The sequence below is a fragment of the Buteo buteo genome, chromosome 15, assembly GCF_964188355.1.
Source record: "Buteo buteo chromosome 15, bButBut1.hap1.1, whole genome shotgun sequence".
In the NCBI taxonomy this organism is placed as follows: domain Eukaryota; kingdom Metazoa; phylum Chordata; class Aves; order Accipitriformes; family Accipitridae; genus Buteo; species Buteo buteo.
In genome coordinates this window covers 22142904-22167316 of record NC_134185.1, presented here as the reverse complement: position 1 = coordinate 22167316, position 24413 = coordinate 22142904, and the positions used below count along the sequence as shown (strand labels likewise).

General features: G+C 40.8%; 2 protein-coding genes across 2 annotated transcripts; one reads left to right on the top strand and one right to left on the bottom strand.

Annotated features, from left to right (window-relative positions):
- Positions 1–1592: 1592 nt before the first annotated feature.
- Positions 1593–23119, bottom strand: TRAPPC3L (trafficking protein particle complex subunit 3L). The gene is made up of 5 exons (XM_075046762.1): positions 22885–23119; positions 19594–19691; positions 16586–16685; positions 3811–3996; positions 1593–2758 (listed from the first exon to the last, which is right to left on the bottom strand). The coding sequence occupies exons 1-5, from the start codon at positions 22924–22926 to the stop codon at positions 2639–2641; spliced, it is 546 nt and encodes a 181-aa protein (XP_074902863.1). The 5' UTR covers positions 22927–23119; the 3' UTR covers positions 1593–2638.
- Positions 4471–11926, top strand: CALHM5 (calcium homeostasis modulator family member 5). Its single transcript, XM_075046761.1, has 2 exons — positions 4471–5289; positions 8196–11926. Exons 1-2 carry the CDS (start codon positions 4750–4752, stop codon positions 8583–8585), a joined length of 930 nt encoding a protein of 309 aa, XP_074902862.1. The 5' UTR covers positions 4471–4749; the 3' UTR covers positions 8586–11926.
- Positions 23120–24413: the final 1294 nt, after the last annotated feature.

Here is a 24413-nt window from a genome sequence, read left to right as displayed (position 1 = left end):
TTCTGTTAAAAATGTTCCATTTTACCTCTCATATTGAAGACTTTGTTTGTTCATTGACATTTAGAGGAAGATAAATCTACTCTGGAATGTCGTAAATGGGAAGGATATAATGTCTCAGCCCCACTGCGATCAGTGCCAAAACATTCCTTGGCACAGTGGGGCCAGGCTTTCTTTACCTTAAAGATATAATAAAATACTTCAGGATAGGTGGAAAGTCTCCACGAACAAGCCATGCCTTATTTCATTTCCCGATGAGAAGCTGCACTGAAAACACCTTCAGAATTCGTGTTAATCCTCTCAGCTGCATCTGGGTGGGCTTTTGCCACTTCCCACTCACGGTCACAACTGCTCGGGTCTCATTACCAAAGCTGCCTCGGCTTTCCAGGGAAGACGCAGCGCCAGCACTTCTAATTAAAATCAATGAGCAAAGGCTTCAAATGGGACTGCAATACATATCTTCAAGTTTGCTGGCAGGGATGGTGGTCTGTTTTTTGCAGATAAAGTGACTTCTAGGGGAAGGAAAAAATGTGTATCTATGTATAAGGATAGAAGCAGATATTTATATATTGGTTTTGTATGCAGTCATGTTTGAATTTTGATTTTTCCTCACCTTTATGTAACACTCATATCTTCTGTACATAATTACATTTATAACAAAAGAAATTTCAAAGAAAGAGAAGCTTCAGCACACTTGTGAGTGCTCCATTAGAGGCCTTCAAAAGTAGGGCCTACAGTAAAACGGAACACTGAGGAACACTTCTGTGAATAGTTACCAAGTGAGACAAGCAAAAGACTGTATGTGCATAGGGTAGCTAATGTCAGCTATTAATGGTAATGTAGTGTGGGTCACTGTTTTTTCTATTGTTTATTACCATTTTTCTACCTAACTTTTACTTACTCCATCTTTAGAATACAATGGACAAGGTGATCCAGTGTAGGAAGAATGCTGGAAAAAGGAAAAATGGCCATTGCCTTGTAAAAAATCTTGCTGTGGTCAGCCAAAGTCACCACATGTCCATCTCAGCCAGCTGGGCAGAACCAGCAAAAACCCCACCAAGGGCTCCTGCACAGGCAGTGAAATTGGGCAAATTCCACAAGACCTTTCAGCCCTAATTAAAAAAAAAAAAAAAAAAGTAGGGAAACTCGTTACGGGTTTTAACATGTTTTTACATGTTGTACCTCGTTATTCATAGCAGGTAACGGCATACTGGGCTGAGCCCAAGGCTGAGTAATGAATAGCTTATTTTTTTGTTCTGTACAAAATTATTCTCTTAAAGCACCATTATATTACACCACCACTGTACGACACTGTTAAGACAAATGAAGGGAGAAGGATTATCATGAGGATTGTACAGATCTGGTGGGAATGAACTCCGCTGTCCCCAAGGTATGAGGTGTCCCTTACTTAGCAGGATTAAGAGGTAAACAGACTGAGGGAAAAACAGGAGACGAAGGTACAAATCATAGCGATAAAATCACAGTTAACTCTGGGCTTCACTGAACTGAATTGCGGGTTTGTATTTCAGTTTAAAACAAGAGCTTTGGTGAGAAGAAGGTGAGCTGGCTTCATGGTTAGGGTACTGTGCTAGGACTTGGGGTTTTGTCCAACCCTTACCCAGATATCTTGCATTACACCGGACAACACTAAACCTTTCCTATGACTCAGGTCTCTGTGAGGCTGCTATTTCTCTACTTCCCAGTCATGTTGTGGTAACAAGTCCACTGCCAAGGGGAAGATGCTCAACAGCCGGTGATGAAGGTCAGGTAAGAACAGACACAACGACCAGCAAACCAGTTGTGTGGCAATCTCTGAATTTTTATTCGAGTTTTCTTAGGTGAGTACAGATCCACAGTGACTACGCATTAAATACGCCATGCTTTGTTCAGTTTGGTCATAAGATCAGTGCTCCTGAAGAGAAGACTGACGTGAAAAGGGCCATGGCTTGAAGCAACACAAGCATCGATGCGGCTGTCAGTGCTGCAGCCTGACGTGTGCACGGGGCTGAACAGGCAACGCCAGCAAAACTGCATGTGGCGCCTGAAAGAGCCGTAAAGAACTGAAGCGGCTCCCGACGTCAGTGAAGCCTCATCCCTCTCTGGTTTCAAAGGGAGCAGGATGTCTGGTGTGGAGGACAGTGAGCGGCAAACCATTACGCATCAAAACAGGCACCTGACAGCGAGACACTGCACACAGCAGTCACAGCAGATGAATTCATTATTCCTAACCACAAACAGCCAGGGAAATAAAGCACCGCTTAGCAAGCATGCTTTGAAACATTGCCAACAAACAAAATGGGAAAAGGTGGTCATGTTTATCCAAAAACAGTTGGCGTCCGAATGAATATTTTGCATCCAGTGTGTACTAAATACTGAGATAAAACTTTCATTGAGCTCAAGAGCATGGTTATGCAAGAAGGGAGGGCAGGCCATTTTGATCTTTTACACTGGTATCTGTGTCACGACAATTAACATTGCTCTCGCCCTGCTCTGCCCCTCCTGCTTGCCGCCCGGCTCTCTTCACCTTTCAAGTGTGCAACTGGTGCAGCTGGCTCAGCGAAGCCATTTTTACCCTGCATGTCTTCTTCAGAAACAAAAGGTGCAAAATATCCCTCAGCAAGGGTTTCTCCCAATATTTCTTTCATTTATTTCTTTTGTGCTTTCTGTCTTCAGCCTTCCTTAAAAATGTGATTCCTATTTCTGTCACAGCATCGCCCTTCAGCCTGTCCTGGAGGAAGGTGACTTCTGCTGCTAGGTGAACCTAGAAAGAATCAGGTCTGATCAATTAAGCAAAGAAATGCCCCGGTTTTTCCCCTCCTCCAGCATAACAAGCTGCTTCTCTCTTACCACAAGGGGACCCCCTTTCTCAGGTTTCATAAGAAACAGATTTCTGGATTGTTTTAAAATATCTTTCCCAACTGAGTTAATAAAAAGAAAGTTTATATACACTGGAATTTATATAACAGCTTACCCTTCATTCCAGTGCTTTGCTTTAATCCGAGAACCTAAATTGTGTACTTGATTTTGTGATCACAAAATTTTCTGGTCACATACTAATACTTATGATAGAATTCTTTTGTTAATTAGTCTTAGATACTACAATACTGAGACTGACATACATACATAATACTTGCACAGCTTTTGTTTTCTTGAAACAAAAGATACATGACAAATTACATATTGACAGAAACATAAAGCCGACCAAAAGCTATGTTCCAGAAAATGCCACAGAAGCTCTACGCCTCAGTGACTTTCAAATGATGTCCTTTGTTTACTCTTTTGTAAAAGTCTTAAATTTAAGAACAAAATTTGGAATCCATCTCATGCACTTCTGGTGCTTTGGCTTTAATGTTATACTCATCTACACTTTGTTCTCCCTTTCAGCAGGCGCTGCGGTAACCTGACAATATTATTTATCTTCATGTATTTGGAAAGAATCAGGGATGGCTATTACGGGTTGCACCTATGCAGGAAAATGAGGTAGGCTGAAGGAGCAGCAGCGGAGTCCCCCGGCATGCCCTCGGGGCTCTCCGCAGTCTGTGTTAGCTGGCTCCCCACTCCCACCGGCTTTTGCACCCAAGTCAGCCATGGAAGAGCCACGCAGGGACAGTGTGGGGGTGAGCCAGCCTGCGTGCTTCTCTACCTCAGGATCCAGGATCAGCCTGGCCCTCTTTTACTTAGGTATAGGCATTGAATCTGAGAGAGAGATTCAACCCTACTAAACCTCCTTCATTTATCTGAGCAAGTGTTTTTGCTTTCCTGTGCCTCTGCATATTAACAAAGAATGGAGAAAACAGACGTGCCCTTCCTTACCATTTCCAAGGCACCTCGAATCACTCCGCAGAGGAGGTTACAGTAGCAAAGTGATGCTCGTTCTGCTGGCAGCTCCTCCACAAAGTCCACTAGTGGGTTTTTGTCCAGAATCAAGGAGAATTCATTTCCTGCGGCACTACTGCAGCTCACGCTAGGGGTGACCCCAAGGTACATCTTGAAAGCAACCTGCAAAAGGATGAAACTCTGCTGCTTGCACTTGTTGTGTGCAAACCAGAGGTGAAACTTTAGGATGCAGCATTCTGTAGACCAGCTTTACCCCAGGAAAACAGGGGGAAGGGCCAGACAGGCTGGAAAGCAAACTAGATTTGTCTCTTCTGTGATCAGCTTGAGCCAGAGATGCAAATCTGGAGTGATGTGATACTCCAGGGAAGTACAGCAGAAGGCTGCTTATTCTGTCTTTGATGTTCCTACATTTACAACACCATATGAAGTGGGTTTACTGTTATCACTTGTCTGCTTTCAGTCATGTCACACTCCCCTGGGACCATTAGCATCTATATTAGGTCCTTCACTACGTTACCAGCAACTTTGATGAACACAGCTCGAGAACTCCTGCAACTGGTGAGCGTGTGTTTTTACTCCGATCTCCATCTGCAGTCACAAAAAAAACCAACCCACCGAGAATGAGACTGCCAAGACTGCAAATTTATTTGATTATATAGCGCATTGCCTGCTTTCCTTCTACTACTGATGGATGTTACTGTAAATGTGCACCATCTGCTGTGCTAGCAGAGAGGTCCCCTGTGAGCGCGCTTCTCCAGACGGTGACATCACGGCGTTATCTAGCCGGCGCGTATGCAGGCAGGCTAGCAGCAGGCTGTTCTTCCTCTGGAGAGCTCTCCCCTGCTACACCACTACAGGCTGCTGCAACCGAAGATAAGAGTGTCTTGATTTTTACCTCTTTAGTGAGTACCAAACATGGATAGTTTCCAAACCATCCTGAAATTCTTTATGAACCGGAAAACCGCTATAGGTTACAGCTTTATGGCACTGCTGACAATGGGAGGTGAACGTGTGTTTTCTCTTGTTGCTTTCAGATGCCCCTGCAGCAATGAGAACTTCAGGTACGGTTTGGTATTTCTCTTCTCCCCAGCTTTTGTTTTGCTAGTTATTGGATATTTCTTGAACAGCAAGACCTGGAAACTCTTTACAGGCTGCTGGGTGAATCCCAGAAAAATATTCCCCAAAGGCAATATCTGCCATTGCTTTTACATCTTTGGACAAGTCACTTTAAACGCTCTGGTGGCCCCAGTGATGTGGCTTTCGGTGGCTTTGCTCAACGGGACTTTTTACGAATGTGCCATGAGTGGCTTGAAAAATCCTGCCTACTTAAATGCAGTTTGCGACAGCAAATCTGAGAAGTGCTTTGAAGAGCTACACAAGGTAGTCTGTGACAAAAGCTCCATGCCCTTTTCAGAGAGCGACGAACTGAAACGAACTCTTCAAGCACAGTCCCAGGTAAGAAAAATAAAGAGCATTATGCAGTTTGTACTGCCGCTGTGATTTATCTGTTGAAGATCCTGATGTCAGATGCTAAGATAAAACCTTTGGTTTCACATAAACAAAATTTTGACATGATGCAGCCTTGCAAAATACAATCAATCCCTCTTTTAGTTCAGTTTGAGCTGTGGCATACTTCCTGGGAGGCCCCACTGACGGCAGGATCAATAAGACCAGATAACTTAAAGCTGTCTTCCTGAATGAAGCCTGCTCTAAAGAGAAAAAAAACCTGGATTGTTTAGGAGGCTGAATTAACAGATGTCACCCTATTAAAGGGGTCTGTCCTATTAAAAAATCCATACCACACTCTTCTATTTTATACCATCACGACCTGTAATGAAATCTTAGGTCACTAACAGTAGAAAAATACTTGAAAACAAGATTTGTGACAGATTTGTGACTGCTTGCATAATATGTTTCTGTTTGTGTACATGATGCCAGATGAGAGCACATTTTTGTCCTGCTTGGAGGAAGGAAGAAAGACTAAAATAAAACAAGCAGAACATGCAAAGCTGAGATCATATTATATTTTACTATATTCTTGTGATACAGTTCTGCTCACTGCCTTGTAATGTAAATGAATTCAGAGACAAAAAAAAACAAAACAAAGGGGGGGGGGGGAAGACTACAGAAAAAGATGGAAAGATGATTGTCAGCAGGAAGGAAAAACACTCTGTGCAGCCAGCAAGTTTGTGTCAGGCAATTGTATCCATCTGGAACCATTTCCTCCCCAAAAGCCAGTTTTATTTTCAAGTCCTCATGCAAATAGGACTGGAATGCAGACAAAGCCTGCACTGCAGACAAAGCAATTTATCTGAGAGTTTTAGAAGGATATAACAAATAGTACTTAAGACTTTAAGTTGTATGTGTAGGAAAAAGTGAAAGACCAGTGACTCAGTTTATAGCATGAGAATACATGAGTTCATTCTCCAAGCTGCAAAAAAAGTGAAAAGCTGCTAAAAAGAGCAGTTTCTCAAATACCCATAGAAATCATCAGTCAGTACAAAGTGACTGGAAAAAGAAAAGAAAGTGGAGCTATTCTCCCATATCAGTCCCTAAGAATAATTGTTTGTCAAGCTTCTCTATTTCACATATTTCCCTGAGGAAAGTTTCTATATTCCCTCAGCCAAATACAGATTTTTTACTGGCATTTATTTTTTTAACATCAGTGCAAGAGTTCACAAGAGAAAGGTTGCAGCTCTCCATATCAACACCATTAAAGCATGGGAAATCAGTTCCAGTTCATATGGGTCTCTGAAACCTAAAAGATTTATTCCATAGTGGAATTTGTTCCACTGTTTGAAAACAAGGTGGTTTTATTTTTTACAAATGTTACACATTGCAGTGGAGTAGGTGGGTAAAACTATCGGCTAGGCCAGCAGCACTAGGCATGAAAAAATTGTGTTCACAATCTGCTTTCCTTAGAGGAGAACATCCCACAATAACAATTTCAAGCACATTTTCCCACACTCAGCCCTTGCTCTAATCCTGGAAGTAGCTCTTTATTTTAAAATGTTCTTAACAGAATTTTGTCAAACGCTGAAGTTGCTACAAAAAAAAGTTTAGTGATGTTGGAAAAGCATATTCCAGCAAAAACAAAGTTCTCTGAAAATACAGCAACTATTTCTAATCAGTGTGTAGACAAACTGGGCTCTATTCCAGTGCCAACACAGACCTGCCAATGCACATGCTATTTCTTCTTTCTCATGCCCTCTCCTCCCAGCATTCTCACAGGATTGGTCAAGAAGGTAATTTTAAACCAGTTCTGGCATAAAAATAATTTTCCACTACAAAGGGCTGATTCAGAAAAAAAAAAAAGTTCACAAGAATAGCATAGATTTCAATGAATCTCCTGGTAGAAGAATTGAGGAATGCTTTTTAAATTTAAGACCATCTTTTATATTCCTGTTAGCTAATTAATGCAGTTGTTGGTTTGCAGTTTGGGGTTGTTTTTTTTTTTAATTAAAAAGAAGTCTGAAAAGAACACAACTAAAAATGGTCACAGTTTAAAAGGTTGAGTAATCTGGGACAAAAGTTACTTACCCTTTTTGGTTTTGTAGTTTGTCACAATTCAGAATTGTGTCTTAATCCTAATTCTTGCTGGGTAATTTTATTTAATGCTTTCAGGAGATAGCAAACCATTTACCATCTAGTGATTGTGAGATTTTATTCTCTCTGTGCACTTTTCCCTTTGCGTGACAGAATTCAGTAAGCAATTCCAATACACTGCATGCCAGATGGTTATAGTTTTGCAATAAACTCTCATCAATATCCTCTCTAAATTAGCCAGACGCAACTTCTGCTCTCAGGTCCGCTCTGTATAGCTCTGTATAGCTCTATTCAGCCATAACATTATTTGATTGATCATTTAGACCTCTGTTAGATTTTTCTTCATACACGGTCTTGTAGTTGAGGTCTGATTTGAGATCATCTGTCCCTGAACCTGCCATTGCCGTTGTGCTGGACATGTCACCTCAGCTGCTGTTATCCAAGTTCCCTTTGTCATAAAACGGGACACGGGGGCAGCCAGACTCTAGTATAAGCCAACTTTTCTTGAGCATTTTACCTTCCACTGTAAAAATCAACCGGCTTTTGCCTTCCTGAGAAAGAGATGTCAAACTGAGAGCTATTGAGAAGCCTCAACCCTGACGTCTTCTGCTTCCCTCTGGTCCCCATACGGATGCCCCATTAACACTAATGCTGGGCACTGAATGCCAACTGGGACGAGACGCCCACAGCAGGGGACCAAGAGGAGCAGCAGGTCCTCCGTACAAAGTATGGTCGCTCTGTTGGACACTCTTGATTTAAGTAGCATTTTCACTTGGGCCTTTTTAACCTGAAACTCTTTTCTTTGGTTTTCCCAGATTTTAGGCTGGTGTGTGATCGTTACCACAGCTCTTCTCTCCCTGCTCACCACTTGCTGTGCCAGCTGCCAGTCGAAAGTCAGCCACCTCCAGCTGATGTTCTGGAGGGTGTACACGGAGAAGGAGAAGGAGCAACTGGAACAGATGTTCCAGCTGTATGCCACCAAGCTGAGTGAGCGAAACCTGAAGTGCTTTTTTGAGAACAAGGAACCAGAAGCGATTTCCCTGCCGGCATTTCGGGCATGGGAAGATGCTTCCCAGCTCTACTCTTTCAGCAGTAGCAAACAGCATTATAGCACAATTCATAAGCTAGTTGAAGAACGCCAGAAAGAAATCAATGAGGAAAGAGAGACAATGCTGGACTTTGCAGACAGAAGGGAGATACCATAGATAGAATATATTTTCAGCTTTTTTCTATCTTGCTAATACAGCGTACTTCTAGCTGGTTTCACCTCTGTGTTTTTTCACAGTGGCCTCTTTCTTCTTCTTCACGTTCCCTCCTGGTTACAAACTTGCTCCAAAAGGATGGAATGAAATTATTTCCCTACATCAGTGAAAAGCCTGCACTCCTCCATGGCACCTAGGGTTCATGCTGTACTAATGTTGCTGGGTCTGGATCAGGAGCTGACAGCGAAAAGAGATGAATAATGACTCCTACAAGAGGGTTTTAACAATATCCTATGTAAAAGGTGCTATATATACTCATCTTATGTAAATCAAGAGACTATCATAAAGTAACACCATTTAATAGGTGTGAATATAGTAAAAGATGTTTGTGGCTTTCTGACAGCCCATAGAAAGCAGAGGTTTTGCTTCCAGGCTATTTCCAGGCCATTTGCAGGTACAGCATTCTTTTGAGGCACCAGTGGTCACTCACAGCATCTCAGTGTCTTTGGACTTCTGTTGCACCTAGAACACCACGGCTGGTCACAGTCATCAGCCCTGGTCTTCGAGTCCTTGAGACATGGGGCAGCAACCTCCACTGACAGTGAGGGGCCAGGTAAATTTTTAGACAAATCTTAGAGCCGAAGCGTACCAAATTACCAAAGGGTTTGGCATTTTCATGTTTTTGTTAAGAAATAACATGTTATCTCAAAACATAATTAGTCATTGTTAGTGCTTTGTTACAACAATGAAAATGCATCACTGATATTTTGCCTCCATAGAATACTTGGTATTATCTCCTCCCACTGAAAATTTCTCTTTTTACCTGTATAAAGCTCCTGTTTTGAGTGGGTTTTGGGCAGCAGCCTATAGAGCTGCTCTGGGTGCAGCCTATAGAACTATGTATTATTGTTTGTACTGGGCCTGCAGCCAGTGCACAACAGAGGGCCTGGAAGGAAATTTCACATTTTAAGACAAGAAAATATTTTTGCAACAGGCTGATTTTCACTTTTCTGAATAGCTTAGGAAACTTCGTGTCTGGAGCAAGAGGAACCGGCAGGCAACGCAGGTGAGGTGACTGCACAGTCAGTGCTTCTGACAAATGCATTTCACCCCAGAGCCCTGGGCTCTACCTCACCTACTTGGAATTCACCACGTGGCTCTCACACAGGGTGTCCAGAGCCTTTGCAACCACTGTATAAAAGGAGAACAAAGCTTCTGCCAAGTTTCTTTCCCTGGGGTGACTGGGCAGGCTTTTATGCAACATTTTACTGCCAGTCTCCCTGAGTCTGCAAAGAATCATATTTTTGCTCTGCTTGAATCAGGCTCTTATCAACAAGCCAGGGTACTCTGCCCAGCTGTTCTCATACTCACTACACTTCTTCAGCAGAAAAAAAAAATCTAGCTGCATTTATAGACCATTACACCTTTTTAAAATAAAATCCAAGAGCTAATTCCACTGTCTGCTTAGAAACTTCTCTGTGTGGTTTGAAGAATTTGTGCAAAGGCTTTAAATTTTTTTATCCCAGCTGACCCACTTCGTAGCAGACTTAGAACATATTATATGCTTAAATGTACCTGCTGCAGCTGAAAGCACAGAGGCAACACTGCCAAAATGAAAGTCACAACAGCAGGCATGTCTGACACCATGTCTGGCACGTACGCATTTTTCTCCCCAGGCTCCTCTCCTGGTATAGCAACTATCTAATTCCAGGGTACATGTCCCTTCCCATTTGTCTGCTTTTCTCTTTCTTTATGAGAGATGCCCCAACATCTACTGCCCAGTCCCCATCTCACCGCCTCCCTACATGCGAGGGGAGAGGAGACACCATCTAACAGAATGTCCCCCCCACCTGGACCAAACTTCCCTTCCCAAAGCTGCCTTTCCACCTCCTTACTGATACCACAGAAAACCAAAGCAAGTAGGGATGCAAAGTAGGTTAATGAGCCGATCAAGGTATATGGGAAACAAGTGAGTTGGTGTAAGGATGAGGTCTCCACTGTGACACCAGAGCTGGGACACAGAGGCAAAAGCATAGCAGGCAGAGGGAAAGGTAGGAGGACAGAGGGGTCCCACGTCAGGCTTTTGGCACCCTCTTTTTCCTCAGGAGAAGGCTCAAAGTTCTGCACCTGAGTAGCCAGGTCCATCTGAAACAGGAGTGTTTCCCAGCCTGGCCTTCTCCTTTATCGTGGAGGGGGAAAACCAAGGTGCCTTCTCCTCTCCTCATCCTTACCCTGCTTCGTGTTCACAGGTGAACGCTTGGGAGAGCATCTCCACCTCCAAGGGCAGCTGCTGAGCACTTAGTGCTGTAACATCTGCCCGGTAGGACCCCAAGTCTCTTGCTGACCCTCGTTCCCAGGGCTGTGCTCCTCTTAACTGCGTCATCTTACCAAAATGCCTGTGACTTAATGCAATTGCCACGCGGATATAAAAACAGACAAAAATAAGAGCCAGTTTGACCCTATGTTTTCAGCTGGAGTCTGGTTTTGGCAAACTTAACCCTGTCCTTCAAGCAGTTATCGCAAAAGATGTTTTGTATCAACATTGTCCTTGAATTGAAGTTTAGCAGCTACCGTGGCAGCTCAGAAAGAACCAAAGGCTATTATCAACACCATCCAAAACAAACTAACTGGAAAAAAAACCAAACAAAGAGTAGAATCAACATTTTCTCTTGGAAATTTAGATTTTGCATTAACTCTGATGTCTGTCAAAATATGAGTGCACAAATAAACAGGAAACTTCTTCTCAATTCTGTGTGCTTTGTCCCTCAGTTTACTATTTTTTCTCCCCTGGGGGAACCCAATTTTCTCATTTAATTCTCTTAACTCTTCTTCCGATATACAATTGCTGCTCCGTCAAACTTCAAGTCTTTGTTATAAGAACAAAAACTAGTTAACCATGCTAGGTCCTCATATGCTTTCAATTTATTTTCAGCTGTACTTTGCATTACAGTATGACGAATCTGTCCAAATTCTATTTTTAAAATTTCCTGTGTAAAAGAGAACTTGCATGGAAACTATGCAAAACCAGTAGCTGGTTTGCAATGGGGCAACAAATTAAGGCAAAATTGCAAAGCTATAAAGTGAAAATTGTAAAAAAGTCTTAGCGGAAAAAATTAATTTATAAGTCATTCAATGAATAGATATGAACATTTTTTTTTTTTAAACCAGGCTGTGACTAGATAGAAATTCCTTTAAAACTACCATACACAACTTGTCAGAGGGTAAACCAAAGGCCTTTTCAGTCTTTATTTGTGACTCCAAAAGACAGGGAAGTAAAATGAATGAGTGGTTTTGAAAGTTTCATCCATAAATCTTTCTCATTTTTATCTATATGAAATGGAAGAAAAAAGGAATATGTATTTAGACATGTACATAGACTCACCATTAAAATGACACCTATATAAAGCAAAAATCTCTCTTTTGAAAATGTTACTTGCAACTTTATGGGATTATATATTGCTTAATGTCAAACAAGAAATCTATGCAGTCAGAATTAAAAATGTACCACTGCTCTTTTTCAAAGTCTCAACCAGCATCCCATCTCTCTCAAGCAGCAAGAATAAAATGCATTAACATTTTGATGGTGCTCAAATACAGTCTAGACTTACTGAAATATTTAGGAGCCGCTACCTTATCAGTCCCTTTATATACTACTGGGAACTTCTCACTACAAAACATTGTATGCAGAAGTAATGTTGCAAAGTAAGTGATGATACAGACTGTTAAAAAAATTGAAACCATAATTTCAGATGACATAATAACAAGATTAATGAAGGACCAGAATTAATCTGCTTAGAAGGGGAAAGGCAGCCAAAATAACATTTTTGGTAGCATACTTTTCATCCTTAGTACTTTTCCACAGTCAGTGTTTGGGAAGAGCAAGATGCTTTAAAGGTCTTGCCACGTACTCACAAACTTTTCTTCGCTCTTTACAGTGCAGCACTTCATTTTTCATTTTACCGTCTACCACTTAGCACAGCAACCTGCTGTATGCATTTCCCTCTCACTGCTGAGATCTGAAAAGCAACATTTACCAGCTTTGTAAATTCTGCCAGCTTGTGTCAGACTTTCCAACTGGCCATAGGTCAATATACAGGGACCTCGTGTGGCAGGACCTCCCATGGGAAGGGGAATCACATCTCTTACCCTAACTCTGGGCTTGGGGGTGACGTGGTTGGATTACCCCAGCCCTGGTTGTCCCCAGGGACCTCTACAAGCAGCTGCAGAGACGTACAGTTGCTGCACTCATGGGGTACCGAGCTCCCACCATAAAGCCCACCACTCCAGCCACTGCTTTTCAGGAAGGGATATGTTCTGAGGCTGTATTAGCACAGCTGTGGAGCCTGTGAGCCAGCACGAGCTCGCTGTGGACCGGAGGGCATGGGCCGGCTGCTCCCGCTGTAGCACACACAGACACCTCCTGGGGCACGGTGACATTGAGCTGTAGAAGGTAACACTGTTCTAGGATTAGATCTAAAACCAGGACCTGTTTATATTTCGCATCTCTTTCGATCAGATTGATGCTAGAGGTCTTAGGAGGAGGAATTGAAGTAAAAATTTGATTTTGTAGGATTATAGAGCAAAATTATCACCCTCATTTCAAACGTAATCCTCAGTTATACTCAGATCCAAATTCTGAATCCAGTCTTGGACATCACTTCTTCAGGTGAGCTTTGTTCTTAATACCAGTCCTCAACTGGTTTCCATTTTCTTATCCCAATTTGCCAGGGAGCAGAAAGCCTACTTTTACATGGCCTGTTTTATCTTTTTTTATTCTACCCCAACTGTAACCATGCAAAGTCACAGCACCAACACGAGAAGTCGGTGAGCACCATGGGAACCCAGTGCAGAAGGGCTCACTTTGGCTTATCATCAAACTGTTGGCCCTTTGCCAGTCCAGTATAAGCTAGCAGTAAATTCCAGGCTTTGCAGCCTGAACCAGGGGTTGAAGTTTTAAGCCCTCAGTCCCCGCCTTAGGTGCACCTTTCCTCCAGTATTTATTTCTTAATATGGCAAGCTGGCTTTGTACGCCTCATTTTATGTTTTTTTCCTTTGCTTCATCTCTTTCCATTTCTGACAGGGAACACCCACAGCCTGATCTCGCAGACTTCCTTTTGCTTTCCAAAGGACTGCAAGATAACAGCTATGTTTACAGAAAGTTCGGCTCTAACTACTTGAACTGCCTAACTGCCTTAATTACTTTAACTTTGAACTGGTTTTACTCTACACACTCATCCTCAAACAGATTTCAACCTCAGAAGAGTTAGTGCAGTTAAGTATTTAAGTGCTTTGTCCTGGCTGAGAACACTACTGCTGAAGAGTTAAAGAGATCATGTAAACAGCTGTGTAATTCTGAACAGGTCACTTTAACAGCATTATTTGCAGTTACTTGCTGGGTCATTTTACATATGTTTTATTGGTATGTGCCTCAGAAAAATGTGCTTGAAGACTATTTAAAAAATGTTTTGCCAAAGAAATGTGAAAATGCTTCCCATATCACATTTTGCCTTGGAAAGGTTATACTCCCACTACAGAACTCCTTTTAGTTTGCTAAAAATAGCCTTTTCAAGAGACTGTGTGCTTTAAAGTTTGTTCCAATCTTTCCAAGTATTTTTATTTCTCTCAGTAAGTCTCTTTTGAAGTACAACCTGCAGAGAAATAGTGTCTTTTTCCTTACTTTGATGTTTAATTTCTCACTCTATATTGTTGTTGAATCCCCTGTACTTAACCATGATGGTTCGACTGTTCTAAAGCATTTGTAAATAAGGGAATCATGAGGAACAAGACCCAGAAAACCAGATATCTGGCATATACATGAAAATCCAGAGAAAATAAAGCACAAATACCACCTGAAGAAGAACATAAAAGTGAACAAAAATGTGATTTTGCAACCTGGTCTCATTCTTTTAATGAGACAGTGCATTTTAATACTGAGATTGAAAAGCTGCTTGTCTCATGGTTTTCTTTCAGCTGCCCTCACTATCTCCAATGGATCCTCTACCCCAGGTCACCTCCTCCGGAGAAGGAGCTTTGTTGTACATCATCCTGATGTGAGACTCCAAAATAAACTTTACTTCAGGAAGAAATTTAGTTTCCACTCTTTTATGAGCTAATGGGATCTGGCTGGCTTTTAGTAATGTCACCTACTTCTGCTTTAAACTTTGGCAGATCATGGTGTATGTGTGTGTTGCGCACATGGGCACTTTATAGCCCTACCAGCAACAGCAAATGCAGAGAGGTCCTCTCTCTATTTCTGTGACAGCCATCAGTTCCTCTATGACAAGCATTTCAGAATGATAACATAACTTCTGTCCCTCCATTTCAGCCAGATGTAACGTAGGTATTTTTGACATGGTTAATGTGAGCAGGATCACAGCTTACCTGGTAACAGCCACGTGCACTTTGAACTAAGATACTCCTGTATAACCAGCATATACTGGTGCCTTAGTTCACTGTATAGAAAGCAGTTCTGCAGTCAGCGGTTAAACATTAATGGTCACATTTAGCTGATGCTGCTGGTAATTCTCAAGCAATCAGAAAGTATGCCAGGCATATTTTTGTCTCCTAAAATGAGCCAATGGAAATGAATCTCAGTTCAATTAGTTGATACCCTGATCTCTCCTCTTAAAACAAATGACTACCTAGCAAACAGTTCTGTGTTATGAAGTGTGGTTAATTTTTGCCATTGGGCAAGGCCAAGCGTATCTTCACTGGCAACACTTCATAGCTGAAAATCATAAAGGATAAAAAGGATCATTCACCATGACCTGAGCAGGTACTAGTCTGAGCTAACTCAGGATCTATGAACTACCACCTCCTTTACAGTGGCTCAGCAGGCTGGATGTCCTATGGATTTCTCTTTGAGCTTCTCCAGGAAATTTGACTTGCCCATGGGGGAAAAAATACATCTTTAGAAACTCGTGTATTGCCACTAAATTTCCTCCTAGATCTTTCTTGTCTGACAGTAGTGTGAATGACTACTCAATAAAAGGGACATTTCCATCAAAGAGGGCAAAAGTACCCACTCTGATTTTATCTTTTTTTATTTTATTATTAGATTTGTGGGTAGTCAGGAAAATGTTCCTCGCATTTTCCTTTCTTACAGTTCTTCTCTGCTACCACTGAGTCATCCTTTTGCAGAAAATCATGCAGCTTATCCCTAATATTACCATTTTAAGGTTAAAAATATCTAAGATATAATTATGGAGATGCTGAGGAGATTCAGATGGCAGGAGTAAGAATATCAAAGTTTAAGATCTGTATGAGATGGTTAAGGCTTATGCTCCCAGAAAAAAGAAAAAAAGTGAGGGAATATATGATTCAAAGTTTGTTAAAACTGGATCATTTTCTGTTGTTTGCTGCATTCTCTGGCAAGAGTAGAAGAAATCAGCTTAATCTGCATCAAACAAAAAGAAACTTTTAAATTATTCTAATGGCAAAATGCCTCATAGGCTACTAGGAATAGAGGAATTTTAATTTCAGCTTAGCAACTGACTTTAAGGTCAGTTTAGGTCAGGGGTGGTAGCCTCTTACAGGTGGTATCCCATTTTGTGTTCTCTGTTCTCAACTCAGATATAAAACTAATACCCATGTGAATTAATTCTGTAGTTCTGATGACCCTTTGTGGTAAACTTATCACTGTGGGTTTATCAAGGCCATTGGCAAAATTCTTATCTCACTGAATATCACATTTTTTGTGTTCTGTTGAATGTGGGGTTTTTCCCAGCCTGATGTAGCACTATGCTACAGAGGTAGAAACTGATGTCTCCTCTCAAGGCCAACCTCTGTGAGCTACTAGTTGATATGAAGTTGTAGGTAAGAAAAAGGCGGTATTTCACCCAAAGGAAGCGTGGGTGTGATTGTAGAGATGAGTGGGCTTTGATAAGACAATCATGATATAGCAGAAATGTAGGTAATCGTTCTGGAGCAAACTGATAGAGGAGGAGGGAAAAGGTAAGACCATTGAAGCTGATGAAGCTGTAGAGAATGTAAACCTTATTTACCTGTGCAATCATGTCTGCTGTTTCAGAATAACTGCGGCACTTTTTCACAGCTGAACGAGCTAAAAAATCATCAATCAGCCTTATGCCAATGCCATAGCCCCTAAGGAGAGAACAAAGAATGTTAACATTCAAAATGGGGAACTTCTTTCCACCTACCGTCTCCCTAATCTGTCTCTTGTGCTTTCTCAGCAAAACAGCTGCATGCTCTTGAATGAATAGCTTTGAGGACAACAGATTTTGCTGGTCTAGATTCTTCTTTCTACCACAGTTTGCAGCACAGTGGAATTGCTGTTCATGTAGTCATTTAAGGAATCACGCTCCTTTAAGCACGATACCCCTGGCAAAGATGATATGAAAGTTGTTTATATACACATTGTCTCTGCATATATTTATATTTACATATATGAATAAATATTAGATGTTAGATATATGAGTATAATATATAAACAATATACAAATAATACACCTGGTTAATTCTACTTTGTCACTAAAAATAGGATAGGATAACATAGCACAGGATTTTCTCCATTCCTCTGTCATCCCCAGAGTTCCTCTCACACCGTCTCTGTCAAGGAGAACAAAGCAACTGCCCCTTCAGGTCAGAGCATTCCCCTCTGGACTGGTATGGAGTTCAGCAAATACTGGGCACCCTCATTGCAGCATTCAGACACCAGGAAAACCCATAGGAAATGGACTTACACCTGATCTCTTTCACTTTATTCTCTTACCTCTTCACCTCATTTTTTGCTCTCCCTTCACAAATCCCTCTTTGTCTTTTTTCTAACATGTTCTCTTCCTTCATCTACTAATTGCAGAAAAAATCCAAAAGTTGCTACTTCATATACAGTTTCAGTACACCACCACCTTCATTTTGTACTTATAACACTACAATTTCAGAGAAATGAAATAAAAAAGGATGGAAGTTAATAGAAATTTTACAAAACAAATATTCATACCTAGCTCACACACATTAACAAAGGTCAGTAACTAACTACATAGTATGCAAAATAGCTATGTCTCCAAGCATTTTTTGAAAAAGGGAGATTGACACAAATGTTATGAAAGAATGTGAACTCAACTCAGAAATGTTTTTAGGGAAATTTTCATTTGCATTTCTGTGGATGTTGGCAGTCTCTGCCTGTTTGTCAGAGGCCCTACACCCTCAGCGAAGCAGTCTGAACTCCGTGGAGTTTCTTACTGATTTTGTACCACATCTTTGACAAGAAGCCAAAAAGTGATCTGATGTCTAATGTGATGAGAAGACCAAAAAGTGGTTTTGGCAGCACGAAGTTTAAAATTGCAATATGTCATGCATCAGAAAACAATGACATATTTATTTATTTATTTATTTATTTATTTCCTCAGTATCAATATCAATAATGTTGGTAAATACATCATCAGCAGTTAGCAAGGTATTTATTGGTGATGTACATGACTACTTAGATCCTTTTCAACTTTTATGCCTTAGATTTGCAGAGTCAAATGAATAATAAATTGACAAGCAGCTATTTGGCAACTGTACAGTGAAAAACACCCTTCTCACTACAGATTATATATATATATATATACATATAGAAAGAGAGACCTAAGAATACTGTTCCCAACTGTCACAGGTTTGCTAATCTATAAGATTTCTTCCTCCAGCTGAGCTGTTTTCATCTTCACAGAAGTAAAGATGGCCATATTGCTTTAATGAAACCTGTCACTATTTTATCAAGTCTTTATCAAGAGAAAACCAAAAAGATTTTATAAAAACACCTATAATAATAAAAAAACAAGGAGCAAAGCATGTCTCCACATCTTCCAAAACTACCCTTTAGTAATTTCTACCATAGCATCAGAAAGACGTCTGTATATTTTTTAAATGTATGATTTTCATCAGAGCTGAATGAGGGATTAATATCAAGTAAACACCTGAGGGATGTTGTCCCTTCTTAGTTAGTGAACAAATTATTTTTCTTTTTTATCATCAAGGATATTTTTACTCACTTCCATTGATGGCTATTGAACTATAGCTTGTTTGCAAGCTTTCAGATTAATAGTAAAGTGGTTAGGTATTCTGTCCACTGTGATTGTTGTAAATCCGTTTTGCATGTCTGTTTTGCCTGAAAACACAAGACCTACTCTTCTGCTGAAGATCTTGGTATATCTTCTTGTTAACTAGCTCAAAAGTAGTTTCTTGCTGATTTTCTGTGATATTACTATTTTTACTGTGATAATGCCTAGGAATCTCAGTCAGGACAACAGGATCCTATAAACATCGAAGCTTCATTTTCCAAAGAGGTTATCCATGTAACAATCAGTTCCTCGTTGACCATTTGTGCTACCTCACTCGTTGCTGTATGGTCTTTTAAAGGTGAGAGGCCCGTCTGCCCCAAACCCTGCGGAGGTGGGGGGGTGTCAGGGAAGACAGCCCGAGACACCCGAATTACACCCTTGGGGAAGGTGATCGATTACAAAAGGAGTCTGCCTATTGACTTAGTCACCGAAGCCAAATCCCTACAGCCTAGAATTGTGACTACTTCTTAGCTGTCCAAGTCACAAACCCGGGGTGTAGCTAGAGGAGGGGGAGCCACGGGAAGGCCACAGAAATGCATGTTCACTAAAAAACACCCCTGAGAAACAAAAAGCTTGTCTACTTTGAAATGACATGGGTATGAAGAAATAGAAGAGGAGAGTTAACAAGGAAGTTGAAAATTAATACATGGAAAGAGGAGCAAAATTTAGAAGCTTGTATTACTAATTAGCTTAACAAAGGACCAACAAGGAACAAGCGTAAGCTGTCAAAACAGCCCTGACGCTTTTCTTCTGAGAATTCAAAAGCTGATGGTTGATCTTCATTCACAAATTAATGTTATTTCTGTTGACAGAATATTGAACCTTTTCCCCATGATCTCTGTAATCCTAGACAGTGCTCGAACTCATAAGGTAACAGACATAAAGCTGAAAGGTAACATACAGGACAAACAGCATTATCGATAAAGCTGAACATTTAAAGCAGTACTTACATTCTATCTAAACAGGTGTTGACATCTTCATCTTTTTCATAGTCCTTGCACAGCTGGGCTACCAAAGCCCCATATGTCAGTACAAAAAGTTCTCTGCTCTGCCAGAAAAGGTGGAAATCAAAAATGAAGCAAACTAGAATCAAACTTTTTCACACTTTTGAGCTGCTACTGTGTTAAAAGCAAGCAAAAATAACATTTACATTAATCAAGAAACTTTTGTCCATGGACATGTAATCACTGAAATCCACAATTCAAGTGTGACAGTCTGACCTGATCATCACTTGAGTCTCTGCGCAGGGATTTTGCTTGTCAGAAATACCATTTCTTGGGATACAGCTACTTTCATCAAGTACATTATTGCATCCTATAACAGCACATATGTATGTTGGATTGATAAATGCTGTCAAATGCCATCCAAGATTTATGACAAGTGTTTAGCTGCAGGAAGAGTAATTGAAGCAATTAGCTGTTAGCCCTTTTACAATAGGAACAACAGTGTATATACTGAAATTCCAGTTCCTTCACAAAGGTACAGTTGATCTGATTCAGATCATAAGCTGCTTCCCACCCACCCACTCCCACCCCCAAATAAAAGATTTTTAAAAAATTAGCTCAGAATAATGAAAAAAACCCCTATCGTTCAGCACAAGTGTAAAGAATAACAAGCAAAGTAGAAAAGAATCAGTCCCATTGACATTTCCCCTTCTTTATCAGACTATACAAGTAACTTGAATCACTATCAATACCAGCTCTCCAAATGCCTAGACAATCTCACTGTGACATTATTTCTGTATCTTAATACAGAAGATGTGGTTGGTATGGCTCCACCGCATGAGCAAGATGAAGGAGATGGGTGAGGATTACAGCCACCTGCCCAAGGAGCATGGAGAGCAACTGAGGAGATAAAAGGCATATCATGCACAGATCCTGTCACAAGTACCAATCTGGGATGGATCTTCAGCTGTGCAGTAACCTGGAGGAAAGTTTTCTTCCCTCCCTGCCCTGCCAGATCACCTCCATGGCATGGCAGAATTGACTGTATTTAGTCAGAGCAGCGGCTGGCCTTTAGGGGAGAGACTAGGTTGACTCTCACTAAACTTCTTGGATAGGAATTAATTAAAGGAAGTGCCACAGGCCTGTGGCATGTGGGCAGACTAGAGGTGATTTTGTTTACAGCCTGTGGAAAAATGATGGTGAATACCAATGAAAACAATAGGAAAAAAATCACACAAGGAAAGGAAGAACAGCTTGGTGGAAAGACCTCTTCCTGATCCCATTGCATCAAAAGCTTGCAGTTTAATCAATGTTCCCATTTTAACAAGTCACTGTTCAAAATCTTAAGTAGTATGGAATCATTTCTTAAACTCATCTTGGTGATAAGTCCTGTTTACAATAATATTGCACACTTTGCCAAACACTCTAATGGAGTATACGGATGTCATACAGGTTCTGTATTCTAGTCTCAGAAAATGTCTGTGTTGTAATAAGAAAAATACCTTAGAGAAACTTAATCATACTATATCAACATAATTGCATTTACCAGCCACTCTTGCAATCCATTGGAGTATTTTTTCCCATAAACTTATGTATATTAACTTTAAGTATATTATAGTCATCCTTTTTTTTTTTTTTAAGTGGACATCTCTGTCCCCTTTTCAGAAATTGGCACAACATTGTCCTAAAGCTTTCTGGAACTTCTCCACTGCCCCAACTCCTAGCAAAAACCACTGTTAACCATCCAGACAGCCCTAAGGCTCTAAGTTCCTGAAGAAAGACTTCTGTGGAATTGAACCATCCAAACAAAGAACAGAGATCTCTTTATCTCTGTGTTTCATTTAATGACTATCTAACCACAGAGGCACATAAACTTACCTGGCATTTCTGTCTTTGACCACAAACCTCTCTAAGCACTTAGACCTCTGTTTCTGAACAGACCCCAGTCTCAGAAACTTTGTGCCCATCTTTCCTAAGCCTGTTCAGAATCTCAGCACCAGGGATAAATTAAAAAAATGCAGTTAAGTGCCCAGTGAGCGAGACAGTCACTTTGGTTTTGTTGTCAGTCTTCTACAGTTGGCTATGTTCTATTTTCCTTACTATCAACTTCCTCTCTCTTCAATTTGTTATACATATGTATACTTATATACGTATGTCATAATTGTACTTTTAGATACAAGCATATTCTCTTCAAGGCACAATACTATTATTGGGGGGGGGAGAGGGTTAAACCACTGTGGCCTTATTTCCACGTTATGGCACTCTGTTTTTTTGGACTTGTCGCATAACATTCCTAAATGGTTAGAAATTTTCAACCACAGATAGAGATTCTGAGGAAATTTGCTATCTGAATTTTTCTTATTTAGACACACCAATGCCAGAGGACAAGAAGGAGAATAACTGGTATCTTTAATGGCACAAAATACTGCTTTTGTGACCGTGCAGTTTAAGAAGGCCTCTTGGGAAAATCTTGCATGCAGTATATTTAAAACAACTGCTGGAGCTTTAGGAGAATATTAACATGAAGTGCAGAAAAAGAAGGAAGTTTTGGTCTAAGTAACTTCTACTTGATAGAATTCTGTGCTATGTGATCAATGGTCAAAGTCAACACTCAAAGACAACGGTTACAGTTTTACTATTGTTTTCTCAGGAATCAGATTTTGGCCTTAAAGCCAGATGTTGAGATCCTGTGACGGTGCACTCCCTGTGCATACTAAAAACGCAACATTAGGAGGACGAAGAAGGACCCCTGCTCATGCAACATAACCCCCAAAAGAAGACGTGGTCTGGTATGCAGGAGGCACACAGTGGGTACCAGGTACACTGCAGCCTCAGATGAACCGTCTCTTCCTGGAACGATTCATGGGGTAGAGATGTGGCTGGTGCAGCTGCTTTCCTCCAACACAAGAACAGAGTTTTGGCCTCAAGGATTCATGTTGAAGGCAGGACTGTCTGAAAATCATTTCATGTCATAGGCAAGGTAGCTGGAGAGATATGAATGGTCCTAGAGCAAATCTCAGTGTTACTGCTCGGAGTCAAACAAACTCCCAAGTCCTATGGGCAAAGCTTTTTTATGTCACTGCTTAATAGCTGGCAGCTTGTTGGCAGCTCACAAGGGGGTCCCACTGTAGCCATAAATGCTGCCAGCGCCTCTGTTCTCATACTGGCAGACTCATCCCCATCCTTTCAGTACTTTCAGGCTATTTGGAAATATGACTGTACAGAACACATCAATACAATAATAGCTTATTCCTACTCCATGCACAATTTTAATTACACATTACAAAAATATCTTACTATTTTGTGGTTCTCCTGCTTTCTTCCTGGTGGCCGAGACATGTTGCTTGTGTAATGCTTGACGTACTTGATGGTCACTTCAAGTCTTTTCTTCCTCAAGCAGCATGGTTTTCTCTCAGTCACTGTATTTCCTCTTTCCCTTCTCTAAAGTTTTCTCCTTTCTGCTCTTCTGCCGTTTGCATGAGATGTGTTTGCTGCAGTCTGTAATGCTGCTGATGCTCCTCCTATTCTCTACGTCTAACGAGCCCTTTGGGAGGAATTTGACTGGCAACAGATCTGCCCCTGTACACAACATAAATAACCACTTCATCCATAAGAATGATTCATAATCAAATACACAGCAAACAGCCATGGGAAGTCAAACTGGGCAGCCCCAAGAGAGTCAAAGGTCTTACGTTCTTAGGAACAGCAAATTCATTCTGTTGTTTGTGTCAGGTTTTGGTGTTTGGAGACTTAACAGAAGCTCCCTCTCTGAAGAGTAAAAACACAATTGCAAGACACTGCTGCACAAGGTAATTAAAATTTGATCACTTTCAACTTAAAGGAGCTATAGACTTCTGTCTGCTCTGACTGCTTTAGTCCAGTGAGTTAAAGTCTGCCTGGGCAGGAGCAGTATGGGTTACAAGGCACTACTACCACCATGTTCCTGCGAAGCTGGCAGGACACATATGGAGCGCCCAGATTCCCAGAGGAATAAACTGTGTACCTGCTACACCTGCCAGCTTGTGCAAATGGCACTTTCATTAATGACGTTTCTAGAGGATATTCCATCATTCTTAACCTATTATAACCCCTTTTTGTAAACATCCCTGCTATGAACATCCAGAAAGGTTCAGCTTACTTTTTCAGTTTTCCCCCAAGGCAAATTTGGCCTATTCTGTTAGTTTAGATTCACAACGAATTTAGACGATGGTCACTAGTGAATTTAGAATTGAATCAGGTAGCTGTCTTTCCTCATAGGACTTATCTCCACATATATTCCCACTGAGTCCTCTCAGGAAAGGAAGTAAAAATACATGGCCTCATCTGATTGCCGTGCTGTTATTAAATTTCAATTAATTAATAGATTCGGTGCCAGAGTAAAATTACAGGTATTTACTACTCCAGGTACACAGAAAGCAGGAGATGTGATTCATTTGGGATACAAAGGATTAATTTGCTTTGAAAAATGGTAATTTAAAGTTATGACACAATTCAACAACAAAAAAGAGGACAGATAAAAGGATTTTCAGCTTTTTCTGTAGGAAACATAGTCATCCTAACAGCTTTCATTTTACACAGAACGAGCTTGTGTTGACAGCTTTACAATATAATAAGCCTCTTCCATTTTCTTCTAGGCAATTTTCTGGCCCTGTAAAATCCAACTCCATTTTATAAGTGAAATTATTGTAGGTACTTCCCATATCTAAATTTAAATAAATTATAAAAGTCAGGCATTATAATTCTCTAGATAGTTACTTGCATTTCTAAATTCAGTCTGAGATGGGTTTGTTTCTCATATTGTCTCCAACTAGTGACAAGCACCAAAT

What these genes read in the sequence shown, in the direction of transcription:
- CALHM5 (XM_075046761.1), top strand. Translation starts at nt 4,750, where the DNA reads ATGGATAGTTTCCAAACCATCCTGAAATTCTTTATGAACCGGAAAACC. An exon ending in CTCTTCAAGCACAGTCCCAG is followed by an intron (nt 5,290 to 8,195) that starts GTAAGAAAAATA and finishes TGGTTTTCCCAG; the next exon opens with ATTTTAGGCTGGTGTGTGAT.
- TRAPPC3L (XM_075046762.1), bottom strand. Translation starts at nt 22,926, where the DNA reads ATGTCTCGGCCACCAGGAAGAAAGCAGGAGAACCACAAAATA. An exon ending in AACACCTGTTTAGATAGAAT is followed by an intron (nt 16,686 to 19,593) that starts GTAAGTACTGCT and finishes TTCTCTCCTTAG; the next exon opens with GGGCTATGGCATTGGCATAA. An exon ending in TTCGAGGTGCCTTGGAAATG is followed by an intron (nt 2,759 to 3,810) that starts GTAAGGAAGGGC and finishes GATTCTTTCTAG; the next exon opens with GTTCACCTAGCAGCAGAAGT.